General features: G+C 36.8%; 1 protein-coding gene across 5 annotated transcripts in view; it reads left to right on the top strand.

Moving 5' to 3' along the window:
* LOC131065929 (probable LRR receptor-like serine/threonine-protein kinase At1g53440) overlaps positions 1 to 24338 on the top strand; it is a 187943-nt gene that overhangs the window by 33220 nt on the left and 130385 nt on the right. For 3 of the 5 annotated variants that reach the window (XM_059216492.1, XM_059216491.1, XM_059216494.1), the window contains exons 6-10: positions 12807 to 12878; positions 12992 to 13063; positions 13192 to 13263; positions 13495 to 13566; positions 13711 to 13782. In XM_059216492.1, the coding sequence (XP_059072475.1) occupies positions 12807 to 12878; positions 12992 to 13063; positions 13192 to 13263; positions 13495 to 13566; positions 13711 to 13782 (360 nt within the window). The remainder of the gene's footprint in view (positions 1 to 12806; positions 12879 to 12991; positions 13064 to 13191; positions 13264 to 13494; positions 13567 to 13710; positions 13783 to 24338) is intronic. The other 2 variants (XM_059216493.1, XM_059216495.1) reach the window with 2 other exon arrangements.

The raw sequence follows: 24338 nt of genomic DNA, 5'->3' as shown, positions 1-24338 counted from the left end.
AAGAAGTTTTGACATGGCAAATGGATATGTCCAACAAGACTTAAACTCCACCCTCCTAAGTCAAGAGGCCAGCAAGCTTCAAGGTTTGCTAGGCACATGAGGTTTAATGTCCAAAGGTGCTCAAAGTTTTCTATGTCTTGTCCAACTCAAAGTCCGCCATGGCATGGAAGCAATCAAATCTGCCAAAGCATGAAAAGAAAGCATGTCAAAGACCAAGCAAACCCTGCCTAGGAAAGATGGCACAAACAAGGGAAGTATGGCAAAAGATTGGAATGCCTAGACCAAAGCAAAGTTCCCCCTTGCATATATCCAAGGAGCCTCCAAGTCCGCCTAACCAAGGTGTGGACACATCCAAACAATGCACAAATTCTGCCAAGAAAGAAATGGCAAAGGGGTCTCAAAGTTCGCCCAAGGTGAAATGTTAGGACGACTCGATCACACCAAAGTCTGCCTTGGCTAGACTTTCTTGAAGTCCGCCATAGCAAGACAAGGTTGGGAGGATAGAGAAGCATGCAAAAGATATGACCTATGAGAGCTGAAGTCTGCCATGTGCTAAGAAAGCTTGAAGTCTGCCTAAGGGATAAGAGGAATAACAATTTCAATAAGGAAGCAAGGTGCAAGCTAGTATGTTCAAGTGCACTTAAAGTCTGCCCTCTTCTCCATATGGAAAGTGATTAAGCCTAAGACATAAGGAAGGAAAAACATGAATTAAAGCAAAGGGTTTTGACATGTTAAGAAGAAAAGCAAAAGGTTAGAATTAAGTTGGATGGCCAAACCTATACCAAGTTCGCCTAAGACCAGGTTAAAAACAAATAAAGCACAAAACAAAACATGGCACAAGCAACACAAACTCCACCCAACCATGAACGATGTCCAAACTCTTATGGAGTCTGCCATGTACAAAAGCAAAATAAAGTTGGCAAAGACAAGGAAGAAACCTAGGAAATCTAAGTGGCAAGCAAGACATGGGTTAAAGACCACAAAGTCCGACTTGGCTAAGTAAAGAATGTTTAATAAGCATGAAAGGTGTCCAAACTCTTGGCTAAACACACTTAAAGGTCCATTCAAGAAGAAAATAAAATTTTCCAAGATAGATGGCACAAACAAACACTACTTGGCAAGACACTAACCAAGTTCGCCTAGGCATAAATGGAATATGTGAAGATGCCTAAGACAAGATGAAGAACTCGCCCATGATTTGAAGAATAGACATGAAGATGACCAACTTGCCTTGGCAAAAAGAGGAAAATAGCTAGAGGAAATTTTTTTTTGACAAAAGAAACACATGAAATCAAGGGTCAATCAAACGAACCGGTTGGAAAATGAATCTTGACACATGAATTATTTTAAAAATTATTTTCCAACACTTCGATTTATTTTCGAAAGGAAAATAATTTCAACGCTTAGAAAGATTTTAAAAAATCCAAGAATTTTTGGAATTTGAGAGAAAGTTCTTGAAGACTCCTTGCTTTTTTGAAAGCTAAGGATGGATTCTTGAGAGAAAAAAAAAATTCCATTTTGGAAAAATTGAAAACATTAAAACACAAAAACAAATTAAAAAAAGACAAAAACAAAAAAAAACATGGAGCTTCTAAAATTAAAATTCTTAACTTTATATATTTTCAACCAGGCACTTTCAAATTCATTATTAGGTTGGAAGATTGGAGCGCAATTGAGAAGAAGTATTCTGTCTCTTAGATTTTGTGGAAAATTGATTTTCAAGAAGGAATTTTGAAGAATTAAATTTTTTTTAAGTGTTGGTAGGAAGAAAATAAGTGCTTTTTTTGAGTTTTAGACAGAATTTTCAGAATTTAAGGCAAATTTTCATCAGAATCAGTTAAAGAAAACTCCCGAGGCTCAATAGATTCCTATTCTTGACTGATTTCATCTGTCTAAACCATTTACTTCTCAGAATTTACTAAGTACTTGACCAATTTCATCCACTTCCAATCTCATTTTTCACAGATATTTAGCCTTTTACCAGCTGAAAGTGAAATTTCTGAGTTAAAACGTCCAAAATCAGAATTAAAACTACGAATTTTCTCAAGAAATAATGATAATTTTCATGTGTTTTGTAGGATAAAGGAGTTCCTTCTAGAAAAGTTCAAGATGAAGTTCGCTAGTAAGGGAGCGCAGCCGGAATCAAAGATTAAATCCAAGTGGAAGAATGTCATAGATACTGATCTTGGGCATGTGGATTTCAAAGACTTCAAAAAGAGAATGTATGGCCATGATGGATACTTGCCAACGCCCATTGCTCGCTGGATGATGAGGAATGGCATCATCCAAGCAGCTGGATTTCCACCGGCCAAAGATTGTGCTTAGCTGATGGTTGAATGTGCTATGCACAATGATGCACAAGAAAGAGCGATCATTGCACTTGATGGAAGGGTATTAGCTAATCTTTTAGAATTAGCCATTCGGGAAGTGTTTGGAATACCAAGCTACAATAAAAGCTCATATAAAACTAAAGAAGATACCCAAAAGATTTATGATGACCAATCTGAACTTTGTGCGGCAAATGTCAACAAGTCATGGTTGGAAAAGACAAGATCTCAAGGGAAAGTGCCAAAGAAGTTGTTGCACCCATATTTCAAAGAAGAATACGGTGATATTATTATCCTACTTCTGAATAGAGTAATGGGCAGCCCTCAGGGTGTGCCATTTGAAACATGGATGTACTACTTCATTGATGAAATCACCTTAGGAGTCAAGATGTTCAATTGGTCCCGCATATTCAGTAACAATTGACAAATTTAGAAAAGACAAAGTCATTTTACATGAGCTCTTACATTATCTACTTGTTGGCCAGAAATTATAGATATTTAGGACTGATTTGCAAAGGCATAGTTGGCAATGCTGAAAATGAATTCAAGTCTTATGACTATTACCCTCAGTTGTAGCTTAGTGAGAACAACCATTTCAAAAGAGTAAATGATGCATTCCTGATGTATATCACAAGGACACTACAAGGGAGAACTCATCAAAGTCTATCTCCTAAAGCTAAGAGTTTAATTGACAAGTATGGATCTTGGTTTATCCAGTTTCCGAAATTCACATACATAAGAGTTCAAGGTTTTGCCAATCGTCCTTAACGACTTGCAATCTATCCCACCAATAGAATGGTCCTATTAGAAGTTCTTAGACAACTTGAGACATATCAAGGCTTTGAAAGAATAAGGCAGAAGGCAGCTATCTCCTTCCCATTCTTTATTGGAAATATGCTGGAGTTTTGTCTGATGGCACAGGCGACTGAAAGTGCTAGGCTAGAGATGCAATGGTATCCCTTCACATCTACCAGTCCAGAGCTAACTATGATCCTCACGGTAATATTGGGACAGTAAATGGGGAAAGATACAGGCATAGAGTGGACTTAGAAGTTTTTTGGGTTGATGCTGCAAATGAATTTGACATCAGGAAGAGACTATGGTCCAGACTACCAATAAGCATGATCAGAATAACTCAACTTTTCCGCGTACCTGATCAGCTGGAAGATAATGTAGAATACACTTAGCCATGCTTCGACGAGAGTACAACCTCTTCTGCCTGTCAGCTGATCAGAACTTGAGCATGTAGACTTGGCTACTTTGATGCGGCCAGCTGTGAAGTATTCTCGTTCGTGAGTCGATCAACAAATTCATGTGCTAAGACGGAAAAATTTGACCTTGACTTATGACCTGATGGGTGAAGCAGAAGAATGTTCTTCAAATGCAGAAGCATCTCAAAGTGCCAAACTGACTGAAAGTACTAAAAAGAAAGGAGAAGTAGGAAACTCTTCAAGAACAAAAGGGAAGACAATTGGAAATGAAGGACCTGCTCAGAAGAAACAAATGCTAGAACCATCTCGTTTTGCCGCATCAAGGAACATAATTGATACATTGGCTATTGATGAGTCATTGGTAGATATGGAGATTCCTTCCCCAGTGCATGGAGGAAATGTAGAGTCAGTCCATCAAGAAGACGAAGAGCCCCCGTCTCCTAGAGGCACATAAATATTGGAGTCAGATAATGAAATGGATATTTTGGGCAATGAATTTTAGGAGGGAATGATTTCTGCTCTTCGAGGAGGCTAGAATATGCTATGTGAAGATAATAATTAGGAAGAGGAAGGCGTTAAACAACCTACAGTTCCTGATTGGCTGAAGGAAAGATTGAAAGAAAAGATACAAGTAATAGAAGTTCAAGAAGAAGATGATATGGCCGACTTCTTGGCCAAATTAGAACAGGTTGCTGTAAAGAAGTTAGCCAAAAGGTTTTCCACCATCTGGCCATCGCATGGTGCAGATCGCTGTGCCAAAAGTAGATAAGGCAAAAGAAGATATTGCTTCTCATGAATCTATAATCACTACAATTAATTTGGGACCAACTACTAAGAGTCAATAATTTGAAGACTTGAATAATTTTAGTTGCTTCCATGAATGCAAGAGAGGACAAGGAAGTAGGAAAGAAAAGGGAATACAAAAGAGAAGTTGAGCGCTTGAGGGAATACATTCAGCACTTGACTAAGCCACTCAATCAAGCCAACCCAGAAGCTCCTCCACTTTTAAATTCACACGAGACAGTCAAATGTTTTGAGGAAGAAGTAGTTATGGCCAAAGAATCTAAAGAGTGGATGGCAAATGGAAAAGAAGAAGCAACAACATTTGCAGACAAATTGAGATTGACATATGGACAAATTTCCTTCCTGCTCTCCAGAATTGCAAGCATGGCGAAAGCATGGATTGGTCTCCAGGATATTCAACACAGGATTATCCCATGCCTTAGAGTATTGAAGGGCATGCATAAACAGGAACTAATTAACAAAGAGATAATTGCAGAAGGGTCTGCCTATGATTTTAATGCATGGCATTGGACATTAGTTGCACGCAATGAAGTTTTGGAGAAGGTAAAGGCAGATAGTGCTAAGGCCGAAGAGTAGATAAAAGAGATTCAGGATAAGATCTTCCTTGTAGCTACAAATGTGCTCGAGAAAGAAACAATTAGAGAAAATAATATGTAGTTAGAAAGCCTAAAGCTCAGAATTCAGGAAATTTTCTTCCCCATCACAGGACTAGTCCTGAAATAGAATTTGGCTAAGGCGTCAGAATTCTTGTCTATCCGAGATGCCTTCCAGAAACAGGAGATGGAGTGGGAGATTGCTTTTTCTGCTTGCGCAGATGATTTGGATGGATGGGAATATAGGATCAACATTCTGCCACATGTCACCATGGAAGAGGTCGACTCAATTGTGTCTAGATTCATTGAACACACTGTTGCCCATGAGGATAAGGATGCACCTTCTTAGGAGATGGCTAACTACACCACTTGTCTTGCATGCACTAGCTTCTAGTTTTATTTTGGGAAACCCTGATTAGGGTTGTGTTGTTTTAATATTGACCGTTGATCTTAGATTGATCTCAACCATTCATTCATTTTTCAGAACTCTATATAAATTCTCATTCTCTCATTTTCTTGTTATGGAGAGATTTATGAAATTGTTGCGTAGAGCTACTTGAATAAGAAAAAAATCATTTGTAGTATTTCTTTGAAGTCTTATTGTTATTAAGTGGTTGCATGGTTGCATAATTTCTTCAACACATAGAATAGATTTGCATAAAGTAATTTTCTTTGAAGTTGTTAGATGAATGAAGGATTGATAGTTTAGATTGGTGGAACTTTTGCTCATACTTTCTTTGGATGGATGATTTTCATACAATGTGTAAAGCTAGCTTGAGCTTTTGATGTGGATGCTTAACTTCTACTTTGATTATATTGTTCAATTTTTGGTATTATTCATAATTATGAAAATCTTAAGCACAACCCTAGAAGATTGCACCTGCTTTGTGTAGTTGTCCAAGTGTGGTGAAACAAAGTGTCGTAATTGGTTTCACCCAGTCTTGACCGTCTCTTGAGTTCATAAGAATAGCTTAGAAGTAGCATAGAACTTTTGAACCCTTATCCTTTATCCTTTTTCGAGGAAGTTAAATCTGAAAATCCAAAAACAGAAAAAAGAGAACATTCATTGCCATATTTGTCTAAGTCCTAGCCTGTGAATGACATCTTTGTCAAGCGTAAGTCCCCCTTGTATTTCAGCATACATAACCAAGGGATCTATCCAACATAAAGTCGCTCGTTAGCACATATAGACCTTGGAGTCGCCTTGTGGTCTTTCTCGCAATCTTGGCACAAGTAGTGATTTTGTTCAGGAGAGGATAGAGTATCCTTGGATATTTTATTCTAATGTTTGGTATATGATAAAACGTATACCAACACCACCCAAGGTACCCTTTTCAATGGATTCTTTGTAAACTTCATACAAATGCTATAACACCCATTCCATGTTGGCTTTATAAAATTCAATTTGGAGCCCATCTGCTCTAGGGGATTTACTATTCTGAAATGAAAGGATGGCATTAGAAATCTCCTCTTTAGATATATCTTTACCCACTTCGTTGGCCATCTTTATTTGGAATAATCTTATTACACGTATTGGGCTTCGAGGCAATTTGTGTTATTGTCCTCAGTAGAGAATAAAAGTTTATAAAAGTTCAGAAAGACTTTTTTGATTTCATTATTGTCATGGCACCACTGATCGTCAAAGAGAATAGGCCCTATTGCTTCCGTAAAGTGCGTATCCCTCAAAATATTAAAGAAGTACTTGGTCCACCTTCTTTAATCCAATTTACTTTAGCCTTGACTTTAGCTTCTTAGGCTTTCTTTGTCTGAAATTTCCTCAAATTGTGTTGGATTATCTTGAGGTTATTAATCAATCCTTTATTATTAGTCTCAAGTTGCAATTCAAGTTCAGTCCACATCAATTCTTCTTGTAGTAAGCATTTTGTCTTCCTACCATCAATAGAAAATCTTTTACCAATGGTACTCAATAGTTTATGTAGATTCTCAATAAGTATGTTCCAGTAATCTATGGCTCTACCATTGTGGGATAGGGTTTTGGTGATGTTTCTGAGGGTGTGAATGCCATCTAGGCAGTCTTGTTGCTTATAAAGCTCAATATTGATCTTGTAGTGTCCTGTTTTGTTGCTCATTACATGACCAATGGCTTTGAACATATTTTTGCCATTATAGGATAGTGATCTGAGAGAGCTTTTGGCTCCACACGCACACTATTGGAATGGCTATCATTTTCAAAGAAAACTGTGTTTTTTTGGACAGATCAATCTTGTCTACCATATACCCTTTTTTGGACACCATGTAAACCAAATACTTTTACTATCATTTTGGATTAAATAATCTCAACAACTTTTTCATTCTATCCCAGATAAACTGCTCATTTCCCCTCCAATTCTTGGAGTTTCCTCTAAGTTTGTCCTCTATTATTAGTCATATTAAAATCCCCCGCAATGATCACCGAAACCTTAGGGAGAGAAGAGGCCATCCATTGCCAAAATTTTATCTCTCTTTGTAATCATTTGATGCATGCATAGAACAAATTCCAAATATAGCATCATTCTTTTCAAGTTCATGCCACTAGCATCTGTTGCAGGGGGAGCACCACGACTTCTTGATAAACTTCAATTGTTATTGAGAAGGATAGCAACGCCTCCTTTGCTTCTTTCATGATTAGTACGAAATGATAAAAAATCTTTCCAAACAAATTTCGTATTGTTGTTTTAATGAAAGACAACATCTTTTACTTCTTGCATTAACAATAAATCAATATTTTCTATCTGATTACAAAGAGATCTTAGAATATACTTTCTATCTGGAGACTCAAATCCCCTAATGTTCCAGCTGATGTAATTCATCATAAATAACCTAAGAGGATGGGTTTATTTGACCATTTTTATACAGCCTGTCAAAGAAATCGGGGAGACCATTTCCCTTTCCCTTTTTTCCAAGCTTTTGAGAGCTACTGGTTCTACTAATAGTTTTCCTTTTCCTTTTCCTTTTAACCTCCTCTTTGCCACCTCCTTTGTCCTCTTTGCTATCATCATTTTTAAAGTCCTGAAAGATAGGATTAAAATAGTTGATAACAACCACTTTATTATTTAGATCAGAGTCAAAATGGGATCCCCTCTGAGTCAAATAAATTTGTGGTATTTGTCAGGTCTGAGAGTAAGTTATTAGTGTTTTGTTCTTCTTTATTTAGATTTTTTAGGTTGTCAAGAGAAGTTTGCTGAGCATTCGTCTTATGAGGGAGGTAGTTAGGAAAGTCTTCTATGTTATAATTAAATGCTATCGCTTTAAAATCAACAGTATTTGTAGTGTCTGGGAAGTTTGGGAATAAGCTTTAAGTCATATGTCTTTCTTTGATTTTCTCTTTCAGTTTATCAACTACTAACTCTCGAGCATTCTTCTTATGGGTAGGAACTGCTAGGGTTACTGGCTCCTTATTAGCCGTTAATTCCTTATTCATTTCAACTTCCACAGATATATCCTTCATTGCTACTTCCTCAACTTTGTTAGAGGGCCCTTAGTCATCTTTTCAGACCCTAAACTTGAGATCTCCACGGGGGAAGAGCTCAGATTATTCTCTAATCTTCCCACCAATGAGGTTCAGATTATTCTGAGCTTCAGGTTCTTCCACTTGTAGAGCTTCCTTGAAGGTTTTTTGGTCTTCATTAATGATGGTTTTTTCGCCTTCATCAATCGGAGGGCTATTGTCCACTCGTACTCACACAAATGTTCAACACATCTATGCAAGCAATCTATCACCAAGACTAATACTTACATAGGGTAATCAATCAACAACTTAAAAATGCCAAGCAAAGATCGTACAAACCATAAAACAACCAAAACAACGGCAAGGTGGGAGAACACTTGACAAAAGAAATCAAATACAATAACCAAGGCAAGAATCCATTCTCGAGGGAGGAATAACCACAGGCAGCCACAAGAGAATGGTAGTCTCTAGAGCGTGTAGAGTAAAGCCCTGTCCTATCAAATTATGATATGCATCAGTTAAGTTCGAAACTTAAAAATATTATACTAACATTATCATTATTTATTTGATTTTATCACAAGCCTTTGAGTATGGTTTTCTAAATTTTCATTACATGTATATATTAGTTTTTAGGAATTAATCTTAAGAGTTTTCTCAACCTTGCCTATATAAAAAATATATCATATGTACATTTTGTAAGTCCAATATCATTCAATTGAATACATTGTGCTCATAATCAAGCATTATTTTGCTCTTATTGATCTCTTGTGGAAGGTATTTTTTTGGTTTTATACGTGATCCTTGAGGATTGAGTCCATTGGTGACTGTAACGTGGCATCAGAGCTTGAGATCTACGAGCTCCTTCTCATATCTACGAGATAATCAAGTTTGACCTTTTCTTGGGTGCACTTTGGTGTGAATTAGACCTCATCATTGGGTATTTTTTTGGCTTTGTGTTCTAGACTCATTTTCAAATGTTGGTTTAAATCTAAGCTCGCAATTAAGTTTGGATTGTCCAAGAAAGTTGATCTGGCTTTTATTTCACTCAGTTCAGACACTAAATAATACACTTGCAAATTAGGGTTTGAAGGTTAGACATGGTGAAAAAGTTCTTATTGGAGCAATTTTAGTCCAAATGGATACTTGCATTGCATTCAAAATGCCCAAAAACCCCTATTTTCATATAAAATTTGTTTATTTTGGACAAACTTAATTTGCGACAAAAACAATTGCCTAGAGGGTCATCACTACAAGAAAAAATCAACCTTTTTGAAAAAGTTCATGACATTTGATTCAAAAGTTAAATTTTTTCAAATGAGATAAAGATGAACATATGATTTTGAACATTTCATGGTGATACGAGCTATTTTTGCTAGTTTTCTTTCTACAAGCGCAACTAATTGTTGTTTGAAGTTAGATCTTCATTTTTGGCTCCCAAGCCCATTAAATTTTACCATGATATCTGATTTTTGCAATTCTTTCTATGCTGGAAAGGTATTGAGGAGCTTTATCAAGCCATCAATACACTTTTGTTCGATTCAGCCTTAGGTGTATTCTCTTTAGATTTTGTCATATTTGCATTCTGGAGGATTACGTGGACATTTTGGCATGTGAGAAGGTATTGTTTTGATATAATCATTTCATTTCAACCACATAATAAGTAATGATATTTGATTTTCTCATTTGATGAGTGTATCATTATTTTGATCATGGACTATACATCTCATCCTTTTGTAATCATTCAAACTATGGACAATTATAAGTCTTGGAAAAAAGGCATCCCAACACATTGCATGTAGCTCAATCTTCTTCCTCATCTTTATGGACTTGTCCTTGAGCCAAAGACAAAATGGAAGAAATTTGTATGGGGTAATAAAAATGATCACATTTTAGGATTGATTGGTTCAAATGTTAGTGCAAGCACCTTTTGGGAGACCTACTATCATATGCTAGCAATTAGGTGCCCACACATAGTTTGGACGAAGATTTGGGAGATCTATGGAGATCCACATAAACCTCCACTTCTAGCTAATCATGCATCAGATTGCCTCATTCCACTTGATGATGATGATAATACACCCTTTAATAATAATACATTGGATGAGCTTGAATATGATGTAAAACTTGAGCTTATGATCAAGAGACCTCTCTCGCTATTTGTACTTCTTCGATTGAGATTACACATTCATCTTATGTTACTTTGCCAAATTCTAGAAATGCTTCATCGAGAGCTTCCAGCGATTCTTTGCAGTTGGTAAGTTAGATTCTTTCATATTCATTTTGTGAGATGATTTCTTGATAAGTATCTTAGACTTATTTGTGGAGTCTCACATTTCAGATTTGGAGGACACATTTGAGGGTTTATCACATTCTCTCTTTACTGGGCATGTACTTGATTTGATTGTGTTTACATCATCCTCTACCAATGACTTGACGACATATGAGAAGGTTTTAGAGACATAATCAACATACATTTGGTTTCTTCTTTGTATTGATTCCCATCCAAAATCGGAAGCATTTTTGCATTAGTACTTGGTCTATCTTCTTCCCAAAGGGAGAAATATTGTTTGTAGGCATTGGATAATATTTTGTTTTGAAACATTTAGTGGATTTCTATAGGACATTACACATTATGGGAGGGTTACATAGTCTTTCTCTTTCCGTCCTATGGAGGATCTATTGGTTGTATATTGAATAGTAATGGAAGTGGACTTTGGGGGATTATATTGAGTCCTTTTTCCTTCTTTCATTTCTGTCTTTGTTCTCTTTTGGAGAGGAGTCTCTCCCACTAGGTTTTCTCCTTTTCTTTGTTTGTGTGAGGTTGCATTGTAAATAGGCGCCAAACACGACCTAGTAGTTTGGACCCATAATCATCATCATTCATGCATCCTTTGTATTTGTCTCCTTCTCCGTAAGTTGCACTTAAAGGGGAGTGTTGATGTGAATAAGATATTTTTACTGAACTAGTTCACTAGTAGTACCTATTCACGTGTTACATTAACTTAGGTCCTAGGAATCTTTCTATAAATCTTAGGTGTCATGTGACCTTATCTGATCTTGGCATTTACTTTTTGTGTCCAGTGTCATTTAATATTTGTTTTATTATTTGTTTCATTTTATATGGTTAAAACACTTGTCCAAATCTTATCTAATTTTATCTCTCAACCTTACCTATATAAGGAAGACATCATATGTGCATTTTGTAAGTCTAATGTTATCCAATCTAATCCATTGTGGCTATAATCAAATTGTTTGCTGGTACAACTGGTAAATTAAGTACAGGAAATAATAATGTACATGACAATGCATACCAGACACGGCAGAAAATATATCTTTATTCGCACATTCAATTATTACAGAGAAGAGACCAAAGATGGTCGGCCAAGGATTACACTAGATCCGACAATACCATCTCCCTTCCTTGACAATACACGGCATAATTAAAGGACCCGGCGGTTGCCGAGAGGTACACAACCGTCAACCAACCGACACATAACCACCCGAGACTGACAACCCACTCAATACAATTAATTAATACCTTGTCGGATAACAAATATTATCAAACATAACAATAGGCAATTTATGCTGACAACACAAATGTTATTTTCTCTTGTTACTCTCTTGTAGAAGACATCTTTTGGTTTTGCAAGTGATCCTAGAGGATTGAATACATTAGTGACTCAAACAACCTCCACCAACAATTTTTTACATCTACATATATTTTATCAAATTAAACTATTCATTTATAATTTTTGAAAAAATATTCCACTCGTTTATTTCTAATTTTCAAAAAGCACCCAAATCAGCTAAACTTTTGATAATTTGTTCAAAGAAATAATTTGTCAGAAAAATTCTAATGGAATATCGATGATGATATAGTATTCACATGTGGTTGAAGGTAAATTAGTAGAGAATCCATGACATGAAATTTTTGATAAAGATATGAATCGTAGTGACTTGATTGGAAACTTGTACAATAGGGAGAAAAAAAAACGGTAATCCAAACAATTAGAGTTATTAATAGATGAAAATGAATTTCTCCAAGTGACAAATAAGTTTTTTAGTCTTATATATTTTTAATATATTTATGGTTCGTTATCAAAGTAGTGACTATTTAAATTTTATATATAAGCTAAGTGTGATTACGAAGGCATTGAATAGAATAAGATCGATTGCAACAACCCAACTTATATCCTTTTAGTTGTATAAACAAGGGATTCACGCTAAAAATATAGCATCAATTTTTTGTGGAATAAATGGGATATGTCCATTTTATTACCAAGGAAATAAATATTTATGTTTTTGTTGGGTTTATTATGATTATTGTTTTTTTTTAAAATTGAGGTGTATGTATACATAATTATTCTTTTATAGTTATTCAATAAAATGGTACAATCTTTTTCTTTTTTTTTAATATTCATAGGTATATTGAAAGTAATCAATTACATGGGAAGATGCCTCAAATATATGGACACTTTCATGGATTGGAACATTTGTAAGTTTGTATGATTTTAATTCAATGCTTTATATTTAAATTTTATAATTTAAAGTTTAAAAAATAACATGAAATGAATAATGTCAGTTAATTTGTTTTTTCTTGTTTTGCAGTGTAGCAAGTAGTAACAATTTTAGTGGTAAAATACCAGATTTTATTGGCAATTGGAGAAACCTTACAATTTTGTGAGAATCTTTATCCTATGTGTTGAAAAATAGTTTATTTTTATTTTTTTGAGAATCCATGGCACCTTTTATATACAAATTTATAAATATATAAATAAAGAGAAGTTAAATGTCACTATTCATTATAGGAGACTTGAAGCTACTTCTTTAGAAGGTCCAATTCCTTCAACCTTTTCAAATTTGATTCAACTAGAAGACTTGTAAGTATTATTTTCTATATCATCCCATTTCATTTCCTCATATCATTTTACATTATGTGCTTGAAAATACAGTAATTCAAAGCATTGTTCCTAACTTTAATTTTAGTAATGTGTCTTAAAGTTGAAATTTCCAATATATTTAATTATTTTTCTAAGTGTTACAATTATTTAAATATATGTACTTAATATAATTGATATTAATTATTCTTATATGATTACATTTATACGCAGGAGGATATCTTATTTGATTGGAGGTGGATCAAATTTGTCATTTATGCAAAATTTAACAAAACTAACAACAATGTAAGTAAGCGTGTTAATACAAATTTAATATATCTCTTATACATCATCAAAATTATACAAAAAAATTTGAAGTTAAAATGTTTTAAGTAACATAAATATAAACATAATCTTTTATGTGCTTGTGGTTAAGCTTTATCTTTGCAGAGTGCTAAGAAGTGCCTTAATTTATGGAGAAATTCCGCAGTATCTTGGACATTCCATCAAACCAAAGATATTGTGAGTTATTACATTATATTATTTAATGACTAAAATTTGTTGTTTGTAGTTAGAATATATAATTTGGAAAGTAGGTGATTATATATCCTTGATTGTTCACAATTCATGACATTAGAGGAATGATATAGGAGTAGATACTCTATAGTCAATACATAACACTACTTTATGACGACATAACTTCATATTTTAATATAGAGGTGAAGAAAAACTTATTCTATGATAAAATGTTTTTTTACTGTATACGTTTTTTTATTTTTGTAGATTTCATGATTATTTGCAATACATGATAAAACAATGATATCAAAAATATCAAAGAATATCTTCATTGCATTTGAAACTAAGGAAAAAATACTTGTACTAGAAGTAGGGAAAGAGAAGTAATGTTTGGGAAAATTAGCTGTGATTAAAAAGGTATTTGAAAAATAAAAGTGGATAGATATAAGAAAAGTATTTGAAAAATAAAAATGGATAGATATAAGAATAAGTTGAAATGTTTTTTATTACGGTAAAAGCAGGTTTTTAAGGGACCCGAAACCCTTTACAAAAAGATTACAAAAGATGTATGATAGAAAGCTCAACATAAAACAGACCAACCAAAAAAACGCCACAAGGATGAGAGACATCAGATACAACAAAAAGACACCCCAACCCAACCATACAACAAAAAGCGAGCAGACCACCAACAAAGAAACAAAAACACAAACAAAGAACTTAACTCAGATTCTTCAGGGTTTCAACACCTTTAGGCTCGAGCTGATGCATCTTTTTAGCAGCATCCTTCAGGTCCATGATGTCTTGAGGCACACCTGAGAATTTCTTCTTCATACTTGCTCTTGTGCGTTTTTTAGGGGGACTCGAATCATCAAGCCTAGCAACGTTATCCTTGTCCAAATCAACAATATTCTTCTCCATATGCATCTTTTCCAATTTAGCTACCATAGTGGACATATTCTTCGCAGTAGTGCTATGGCTTCTCTCCATGATGTTATGGAGAGTGGACTCACACTTGTTAAGCCTCTCCTCAGTATCAGTGAATTTCTTGTCATAGATCTCCTTACTTTTTTGGGTAGCTTCCATATTTTTGGCCAAACAGTCAGCCATAACCTGAAATGTGTTTTTTGAACTTTTTTAGATATTAGCAAAGGATGTCTGTGTGAATATTATAGTTGTGTCTTCATCTTATAGGCTCATAATTTGAGGTTGATAAATTGAAACATTACTATCACTATGGACTTTAAAATCATTACATATTGGATATGCTTTTGATTAAGGTAAGTAGGGTTTTGGAAGGACCCAAAACCTTTTATATTAAGAAAGATAGAGCATCAAACACAATAGAACACCAAAAACTAGCCAAAAACCAACAATGAACACAACCAACTACGGCTAAGAGAATTCCAACATAAACTACAACGAATACTACCAACCATTGCAAAGAGAAACTCGATCAGAATTAGGGAGGTTTAGAGAAGTGATTAAGAGATTTTTAGTTAATATTGGTACTATGGTCCTTCTCCCCCAAATTCCTTTTCTTGATACAAGGATAATCAAAGAAAACAACATAATAATTTAGCATTTGTGAGACCCCCTCTTATCCACTATTTGCTGATCTATCTCTCCTAGAAATCTGTCCTTGTGGCAATGATAAACCAATGAACCACTAGTAGAATCCTTTGTATCTTTGTAGCGTTAGGAGAAGAGCAACCCCCCCCTCATTGTATATCAACAGTAACCTTTTGTCAATAGTACATTTTATCAATACAAAGTTGAGACAACTATTTTTCTAAGAAATCTCCCGCTTGCCAAACACCTTGTAAGAGCAACGGGAGGGTTCTGTTGATGTGTCTGAAATTGCATTACTACGGTTCCATCCGGCCAACGCAAAATAGAATATTAAGAATCCTATCCTCTCTTGAAATAAGGAAATCTCTAGTGCTGTTTTAATTGATCAATAGGGATTACCTCAATGTTTCCGTTGTCATGTCTTGACTGCAGGATAACTTAGTGGTTTGATGTGTTTTGCTGGAAACACAAAGGGGACTTAAGGTTAGACGAATGGCTTGGAGCGAGTTCCCTAAAGTTTAACAGTCCTATATCATTTGATTTCACTTGGATTGATATTATCTCAGCTTGACTGTATGTTTTCTTCTTGGTAAAAAAAAAAAGAAAAAGGAAAAGGGAAAAGAGATAGAGAAAATCTGATTAATTTATCTAAGATAACATGTTCAGGAAAATAGACAGAAACCTCCAAAAAACCAGATTTAACATTATCAGCTAATAAAGCACAATACTGTAAAATCTAGTGCAATCTTCAAAGGGAACTAAATTTTCATGCTACTAAACATAAATGTAGAATTTTACATTCATTCACTTGATGTTTAACAACCAAACTGAGCACATAAATGGGTTCAGACTAACCATGCAGGGGGAGTGACAATCAGCCAATCCTTAATGGTATGAACACCAAGGCTTCTATCAAATATTTATCCTAAAAATACTATCTGAAAACAAAAGACATAACCAAAATGTTAAATGGTGAAGAAGGAGACCATGCACTCACAAAGAAATGAAACAACTTTAATTTCCATTAATTCTGCATAAATTTCGCTAGAGCTTCAGCAACAATCTTAGACTTCTTACAAAAATAAGGGAAAACAAACCCCTTTAAATAGAGTTTCAGAATTTAGATGAATGGCCAAGATTTAAACAAAACAAGTGGCCCTGATTCATCCATACAAAATAGTACCCATGCCCATAAATAAGAGGTAAAATATCAACAACCACCCAAGGAGGAATAATAACTACCTAAAAAAGGCAATTAATAACTACCAAAAACAACTCAAAAAGTGCACATGCATGGAGCTCAAAATTTTATGGCTGACTTGGCAATTAGACATGAACTTTATGGCCAAAAGTACCTTTTTAGATTTTAAAAGAATTATGCACTTTATGAAGGCACTTTTTCCTTTCCTGCTGCAGACCCCTTTTCTAGAAATTCATCTTCGACATGCAAATATTCTTTCCAGAGGTCCCGACCTGTTGCACGTTCTGCCCGAACATACTCTTGAAATCTGATGCACAACTGGAACAACACCATGAACTAAGGCATAGGAGGATGACGTATCTTATATTGCATGCCCTCCAAATGACGATCTATGTGCTTCAACCCATCCTTCTCATCGGACCGATGAGCCTCCAAACACAAAATGTCCGAATATAATCCACTGGCAAACTCCAGGTCCTCCGTGGAGTAGGCGACCTTATCCATCCTCCATCTATCCTCCCAGTTCGACTGCACTTGGTCATCGGACAAACTATTTTTTCAGCCTAGAACCATTGATCGGAGGATCTTGCCACCAAGGTCCCTCATGTTCCTTAAAATTTCCTCGCATGTCTCTTGCTCTTTGTTAATGGTGCCCTTTGTGTCATTCTTCATGTTGATGGTCCAGTACCATTCTTTAAAAATGCTGATGTTATAGGGATCCAGGATGGCAGACAATGTAGGAATTTGCGCATGGGTCCAGAAAAGAGCCCTCATGAGGGGAAGAGTTGTAGCAACTACCTCATGAACCCTGAGGCATTCCCACTTCACTTCGAACAGTTTGACCAAAATGGTTTCTCGGTGGTGGGCCATTTCCCTTACATCCTCAATGATTAGCTCTCCCCTTTCTTTAATGCTTCGAATCCATTCCTGGACAGCCTTGGCGGTATCTTGTACTCCTTCAAACTCTGTTGTTGTCCATTGCGCCAATGCTGATGGGGGGACATGGGATTCGGGGGCATGATGCAACGGTTTCAGCAGGTGATCGATGTACCCCTTGGCCTGCTCAGCACGAACTCGGTACATGTTTCTCTTCGAGTTACCTGAGCATGTTTTGCACGGAGTCCTTGAACTCCTCCCTTTCTTGTTCTTTGGTAGCTCGCCTGATCAGGACGGTTGTAATGCTATAATCGATCAACGCAATTTGATCTGCTGGCTTATCGACGAGCGGGGTAGCGATATGGATGGTGCGGTTCTTCTGCTCATCCTTGGTGATTCGGGAGTAGGTCTTAGGCTTTTTCTTCTGTTTGGACTTTGTTTCCCCTATGCGAGAGAAAATATCCTCCAAGTCGATAGGTGGCTGCCTTCCACTGTGCACGAGCAACTAACCAGTCTTGAGGTATGGTCTTCCCGGATGCTATGGTCAAATTCCCTCTCTGCTCTTTATAGGTTTCAGCTGGTTCATTGCATATCTGTAACTGATCTGTTATAGGAGGAGTAGAGGAAGTGTCCAGTCCCTTGCTTATAGCTGAGTTCTCCCCTACCTCACTGAACAACTGTCGGGTATCCCCATGTGATGGTTGCTCTTTAGTTCTGTCAGGCTCGTGGGTCTCATCCGCCCTTCGTTCTCCTTCAATGGTGGTGTCATCTTTGCCGGTACTATGCAGTTGCAACTCGTGCCGACTCCCTTGGGTGAGTTCATGAACATCAGCCTCTTGATTGGACGGAATTTCTCCTTCCTCAACTTGGTTTTCAGGTTGGCTAGAATCAATGAGCTTCATCTCTGTATTTAGCTTGTCTTGTGCCGGAGGATTATCAGCTTCAAATGCATCAACATCGCTCTAGGAGGGCGGAGCAGGTATATAATCAATCTCAACTACGTCATCATCGCAACTGGGGTCCTTGGATGATGAAGTGACTTCTGGTCTTCTAATAGGGATCTTCTCCCTTCTAGTCCTTTTTGACGTCCGAGTCCCTCTGCTAGCTTTGGCTTTCTTCCTTTTTTCGAGCCTCTCAACCTCTTCCTTTGGTGCACTTGAGGTTCCCTCATCTTCCAAGGACTGAGAATCAAGACTACCCATCATATGGTAGGTGAACTGAACTCCTTCATGAGTTAGCTGCTCAATCTGTTGGTGTAGCCAATGATCGGTGTACCTTCCAAGGGCTGCCATAACTGCCTCAAAATCAATAATTGGATCCTGTGACCAATCGATGCCCAACAAGAGATGCCTTACTGCCTCAAACTCCGGAACTTGTAAGCAATTTCCAGAATCTGTTACCTGATCCGGGACCCGACGGTATTCATAAAGTCGCATTTGCTGCACACTTAACCTTGAATATTCACGCCGTCGGACCTCATAGTCATCAGAACAATTCTTCCAATAGTCTTCAATTGATTCCTTTGCTCTGTAGTGCCTGCCGCAGGCTCTTTTTGCCAAATTGTCATGATCAAAACATTTCCTTGGGAAATGTTCCTGTAGGCCATTAGAGGCTAACTCAACAAGTGACTCATTGGCATGTGCTGCATTCTTTAAATGCACATCGAGGTTACCCACAATCATAGGGAAGGTGAATCCGGACTGCTTCTTGTCCCTGAGTAAACTGCTCGCTGGATGTGCTTGCCTTGCAACTTCCAGAATAATTATTTTGTCGGTTGGATAGCATGGAAGTCAGAAAGGAGCTCCTTCAAAGCCGGCTATCCGGATATAGGAGAACCTAGGGAACTGAATAAACTAGGCGCCGTACCTTTGTACCAAAATGGTAGCCTGCTTTGAGAGCCTTATATGTAATCCCCCCTGCATCAACCTGACTAGGCGCATTGTGAAGGCATCATTGACATGCTCATACTGACCAATAGTATAAGCAGGGTTGTTCTTTTCCCTCTGAGCTATGTCATGATAATGTAGTTGACGATAGCAATCGTACACCTTTAGTTGATTGGGCCCGTTCCTGATTTCACCCTTCTTGATCAACCCTGACAGTGGCTGGTGTCAGGCGAACATATAAACTAGGTAAGAGGTCATGGTGAAGTGCTTTTTCTCTTCAAGTTCGACCAATTGGGTATGGATATTGTCACTAATGATCTGGGCCCAGTCGAACTTGGATTTCCCGGCGAAGACCTGCTCCGTAAAATAGAATATCCACTCTTCAAAAAGGTTAGATTGAGGGAGTACCATAACCCAATTGAGCAAGGTGACCATATCTCCATGCTCATTGTGAAAGTCACTTCTAGGGGTCCTTTTCCCAATTCTAATACTCGGAGGCCTTCTCTCCTTATACCATTCCTCGTTTATCAATGTCCTGCATTTAGCAGGGTTCATGTCATATGCAACTTGTGCTTCATCTAAGGTTGTCGCTATGGGGTTATTTGGGAAGGGGATGTCGAATGCGTCGCCAATGGCCTCAGGTGTGAAGTCAGCTAGGACCATATTCTCCAAAACCACTAATTTGGTCTTTGGTTGATAATGTCGGGCAGCCTCAACTACTAGCTCATAATTCTGCATTGATGGAGGAAATCCTGCTGCCTGGGCGATACCACTTTCCATCATCTGCCTAGGCCTGCCATAGGCGTTAGGGGAAAATACCCGGTCTCTGAAGTCTTGAATGTCAATGTGGCCCAAGTCAGTATCGCCTACGTTTTCCCATATGCTTTGGACCTTTGACTCCCTTGGTCCTCCTCTCTGGTACTAGTATTTCATCTTCTCGCCTTTGCGAGGGATGTCTGATTTAGAAGCTCGAGATGTTTTGGCTGCACCAGGTGTCTTTGAGGATTCTACCGTAGTTTTAGGCATCTATCCTGCACAACCGGATGTGGATTACGAGACGAGATGAAGGAAACAAAACAGGTTAGTTAAAAAGGGATACATTAGCGCAAATGGAAAACCGAAATTTGAAGAAAGCACGATACTTAAAAAAAAAGAGCTTGATTAATTTGGACATGAAATATTATTAAGCTCTTCGATTAAAAAATTTTACTACTCGGCTGTGGTTCAAGGACTTAGGTGTTTAATGATCGCTAAATTTGCACTTAGTCTTTAAGTTCAGTTTTCAAAAATGAATGAGGTTCAAAATTCTCTAAGTCTGAAATTTGCATTCCTGGTTAACTTTTGGATAGACTCTGACTTTGTTGTTTTGCTTGATGCTTTTCAAACGGGAAAAGATGCGGTCTACGGGATTTAATCATTTAATCAATTTTGCATAAACACATCTAACTAATCTTGCATATATTTTGAATGATTCCAAGGGAGACAAAGCGAGCTTACCTGGCAAATATGGTGTCAGTCCGCACAAACCCGACTTGCAGGGTTGGTTTCTTTTTTTAAAATTTGAAAATGCCCTTTCCCCAACTTGCAACTTTCACGCGCCTGCCGATTTTCGGGATAGAGGGCATAAAATGCGAACACCCTATTGTATGCCTTGAGTTTTTGGGAAAAAATGCACAGCTCGCGATTCATAAAAAGAATGACTTTTTCCCTAAGTCTGAAATTTGCCTCGCGATTTTCACACGGAATGGTAGGGTTTTGCGATTTTTGAAGTTTAACTTTGCATTTTCATGTTTTACGTCGAGGTTGGGAAAGCTTCGCGATACTGCAAACCTTCAAAAGCTTTGGCACTTTATTCCCATCCGCCGAAGCTCGATGTTTTGCCTTCTTTTGCAAAGTTTGCTCTTTTGGCGTCACTAACTTATCCGTCGATCTTTAGGCGATATTTATGCAAACCTTTTTTAGGTTTCGCGTTTTACCTATGTTGCCGAACTTCGGGGTTATTGCCCTTTTTGCAAAGTTTTTAAAGCTTAGCGATTAGTCTTGGTTATCGAACTTCGGCGAGTTTGCCCTCTTTTGCAAGCTTTAAAAAAGTTTCGTGATTTACCTTATGCTGAAGTTTGGCATTTTATGACCTTTTTCAAAGTTTTTATACATCGACATTTTACACTTTATGCCAAAGTTCGGCATTTTATACCACTTTGCAAACTTTTGATATTTTAATCTTTTGCGCTTTATCGCCGAAGTTTGACGTTTTGCGAGCTTTTTTAAACTTTTAAAAAGTCTCGCGCTTTAGCTATTATCGCCGAAGTTCGGCGTTTTATACCACTTTGCAAACTTAAAAAAGTTCCGCGCTTTATCTATGTTGTCGAATTTTGGCGTTTTTGGTCTCTTTGCGAACTTTTACACTTTGACTCTTTAACCTCTTATGCCGAAGTTCGGCATTTTAACGTTTTTTACAAAGTTTTTACTTTTTCGCATATATATCCCTTTTGGCGAAATTTAGGATTTAGATGATTTTTGCAAGCTTTTAACTCTCACTTAACTTAGGTGATTTTGTAAGTCGAAAAAGGACATTTTTGCAAAGTTTCAGACTTAGGTGTTTTAGTTCAGTTTAAGCGAAAATCGACCTCCTAAGGGATTTTGCTAGCTCTTATTTAACTTGTGCTTTGAAGCCACCAGGCATTTTGCGAGCTTTTTAAAATTTTAACTTTGCCCTCAGATTTGGTGAACATCGGCCAAAAAGCGATATTTGAAAAGTTTTCAACTTGAGCATTAAACTCACCTTGCAGATTCCTAGGCTTACGCTTATGACAACATCGTCCTTTGGACTGATTATGGGCACTCAAAAAAGACGCGAGACACCCTGCGCAGAACTCAACAAGGCGAAGGCTAAAAACCAACAAGAGGGGGACCCTGTCGGCGACAGGGAGCGTGTGCAATGCACAACAGGTTCAAACACCTTTGTTTAATGACTAGTGGCCAAGAGGCCCATCAAATCTAAACACTATTTGAACTTGTCTGTGCTCACATCCTTAGTTAAAGAATTTGCAATATCAATCGATGTCTCTACCCTTACCATCTTCATCCTTCCATCCTTAACCATATCTCTACCTTACCATCTTCATCCTTCCATCCTTGACCATATCTTTGGCAAAGTGATATTGAACATCAACGTCCTTAGTCATGGCATGAAATATCGGGGTCTTAGCTAGGTAGATCACACTTTGACTGTCATTGCACCTTGTTTTATTCTAATATCTAAACATAGTCTCTTAAGCCCAAATGGGTTCTTTACAATCAAGAGTAGCTGCCATATACTCAACTTTAATAGTGGACAAAGCAACCACAGCCTATCGCTTACTCATGTGACTAATTGCATCACCAAATAAAGTAAATGCATAAGCATTGGCGGATCTCTTGCTATCAACATCACTTGCCCAGTCTGAATCCACATAGCTATGAATGTTAAAGGAAGTCTTGTCTTCTATGAAATTACCATGATAACACAAAGAATAGTCTGAGGCACCTTTCGAATACTTGAAAACTCTTTTAATTGCATCCTAACAAACTCTATGAGGATTAGACACATATCTAGAAATACCTCCCACTGCTTGGGCAATGTTTGGTATAGTATAGACCATAGCATACATCAAGCTTCCATTTGCAATCGGGTAAGGCATTATGCTCATGTCTTCCATCTTTGATGGGGATATAGGACAATCTAAAATAGATATCTTTTTTCCAACTAAAAAGGAACGCATAATAGTCTTCTATCCTGCATGTTGAACCTCCGTAAAATTGAATTCACATATTTACTTTCGCCTAGACATAGCTTTTTGTTCTCTATCTCTTCTAATTTCCATCCCAAGAATGTGTTTTGCTGCTCGAAGATCTTTCATTTCAAATTTAACAGCAAGTTGTGATTTTAGTTTTGAAATCATACGTTTCCCTTTACCACATATAATACAATGTACAAGAAATATCACCATTATATTTATATTAAACATAGTGATCTAGTTTAGAACACTCAAATCCCAAACTCAACACATATGTATCAAATTTCTGGTACCATATCCTAAGACTTTGTTTGAAAACACACAAAGATTTCTTCAATTTACAAACCAAATTACATTTATCTTTTACCATGTAGTGCTTTGGCTGTGTCATATAAATATCCTCCTCCAAATCACCATGAAGAAAAGTAGTTTTCACAATCATTTGCACAACCTCTAAATCATAAGCAGCAACAATAGATGGAAAAAATCTAATAGATGTCATTTTTGTAATAGGAGAAAATATCTCACCATAATCAATACTCTCAACCCGAGAGTAGCCTTTTGCAACCAATTTTACTCTACACTTCTTAATACCTCCATCCGAACCAATCTTTTTCTTGAACACCCATTTGCAACCAATAGGTTTTCGTGCTTCAAGAAATGTTACAAGATCCCATGTGTCATTCTTTTTCAAAGCAGCCATTTTTTCATCCATAAAAATCTTCAAGGATTCTACATCATTCATACCTAATGCTTCTTCTACAGATCTAGGTTCATCTATATTAGTATTTAAAGCAAAAATACATCTCCAATAATCAGGTGAATACCTTTTAGGTGGTTGTTTATTCGTGTAGCCTTCAAACAAGCTGAGTTAAAGGTTCTTGCTCCTTTTCTAATGATTTAGAGTTAGATGAGCTCTTTGAAGGTTCTTCCTCCTCTTCTAATGATTTAGAGTTAGATGATCTCTCCTGAACTTTTTGCCTATTTAGGGGTCTTGATTCAACTCTTTTAGATGTAGAAGGAAATTGAATCACATCTTCTCGTTTAGTCTATTCTAGATGCAATATCACAAGAGGCTTCATTTCTCTAAAAGTAACACTTCTACTATGTATTACCTTTTATGCATTATGGTCCCATTGCTTGTATCCTTTCACACCGTAACTGTATCTGATGAAGATACATTTCATAGCTTTGTTCTCCAACTTTGTTCGCTTTTCCTTTGGCACATGAGCATATGCCTCACAACGAAAAATT

This window comes from Cryptomeria japonica, chromosome 2 (assembly GCF_030272615.1).
Source record: "Cryptomeria japonica chromosome 2, Sugi_1.0, whole genome shotgun sequence".
NCBI classification, from domain to species: Eukaryota; Viridiplantae; Streptophyta; class Pinopsida; order Cupressales; family Cupressaceae; genus Cryptomeria; species Cryptomeria japonica.
The sequence above is the reverse complement of the archived record's forward strand: the minus strand, read 5'-3'. Positions and strand labels throughout refer to the sequence as shown.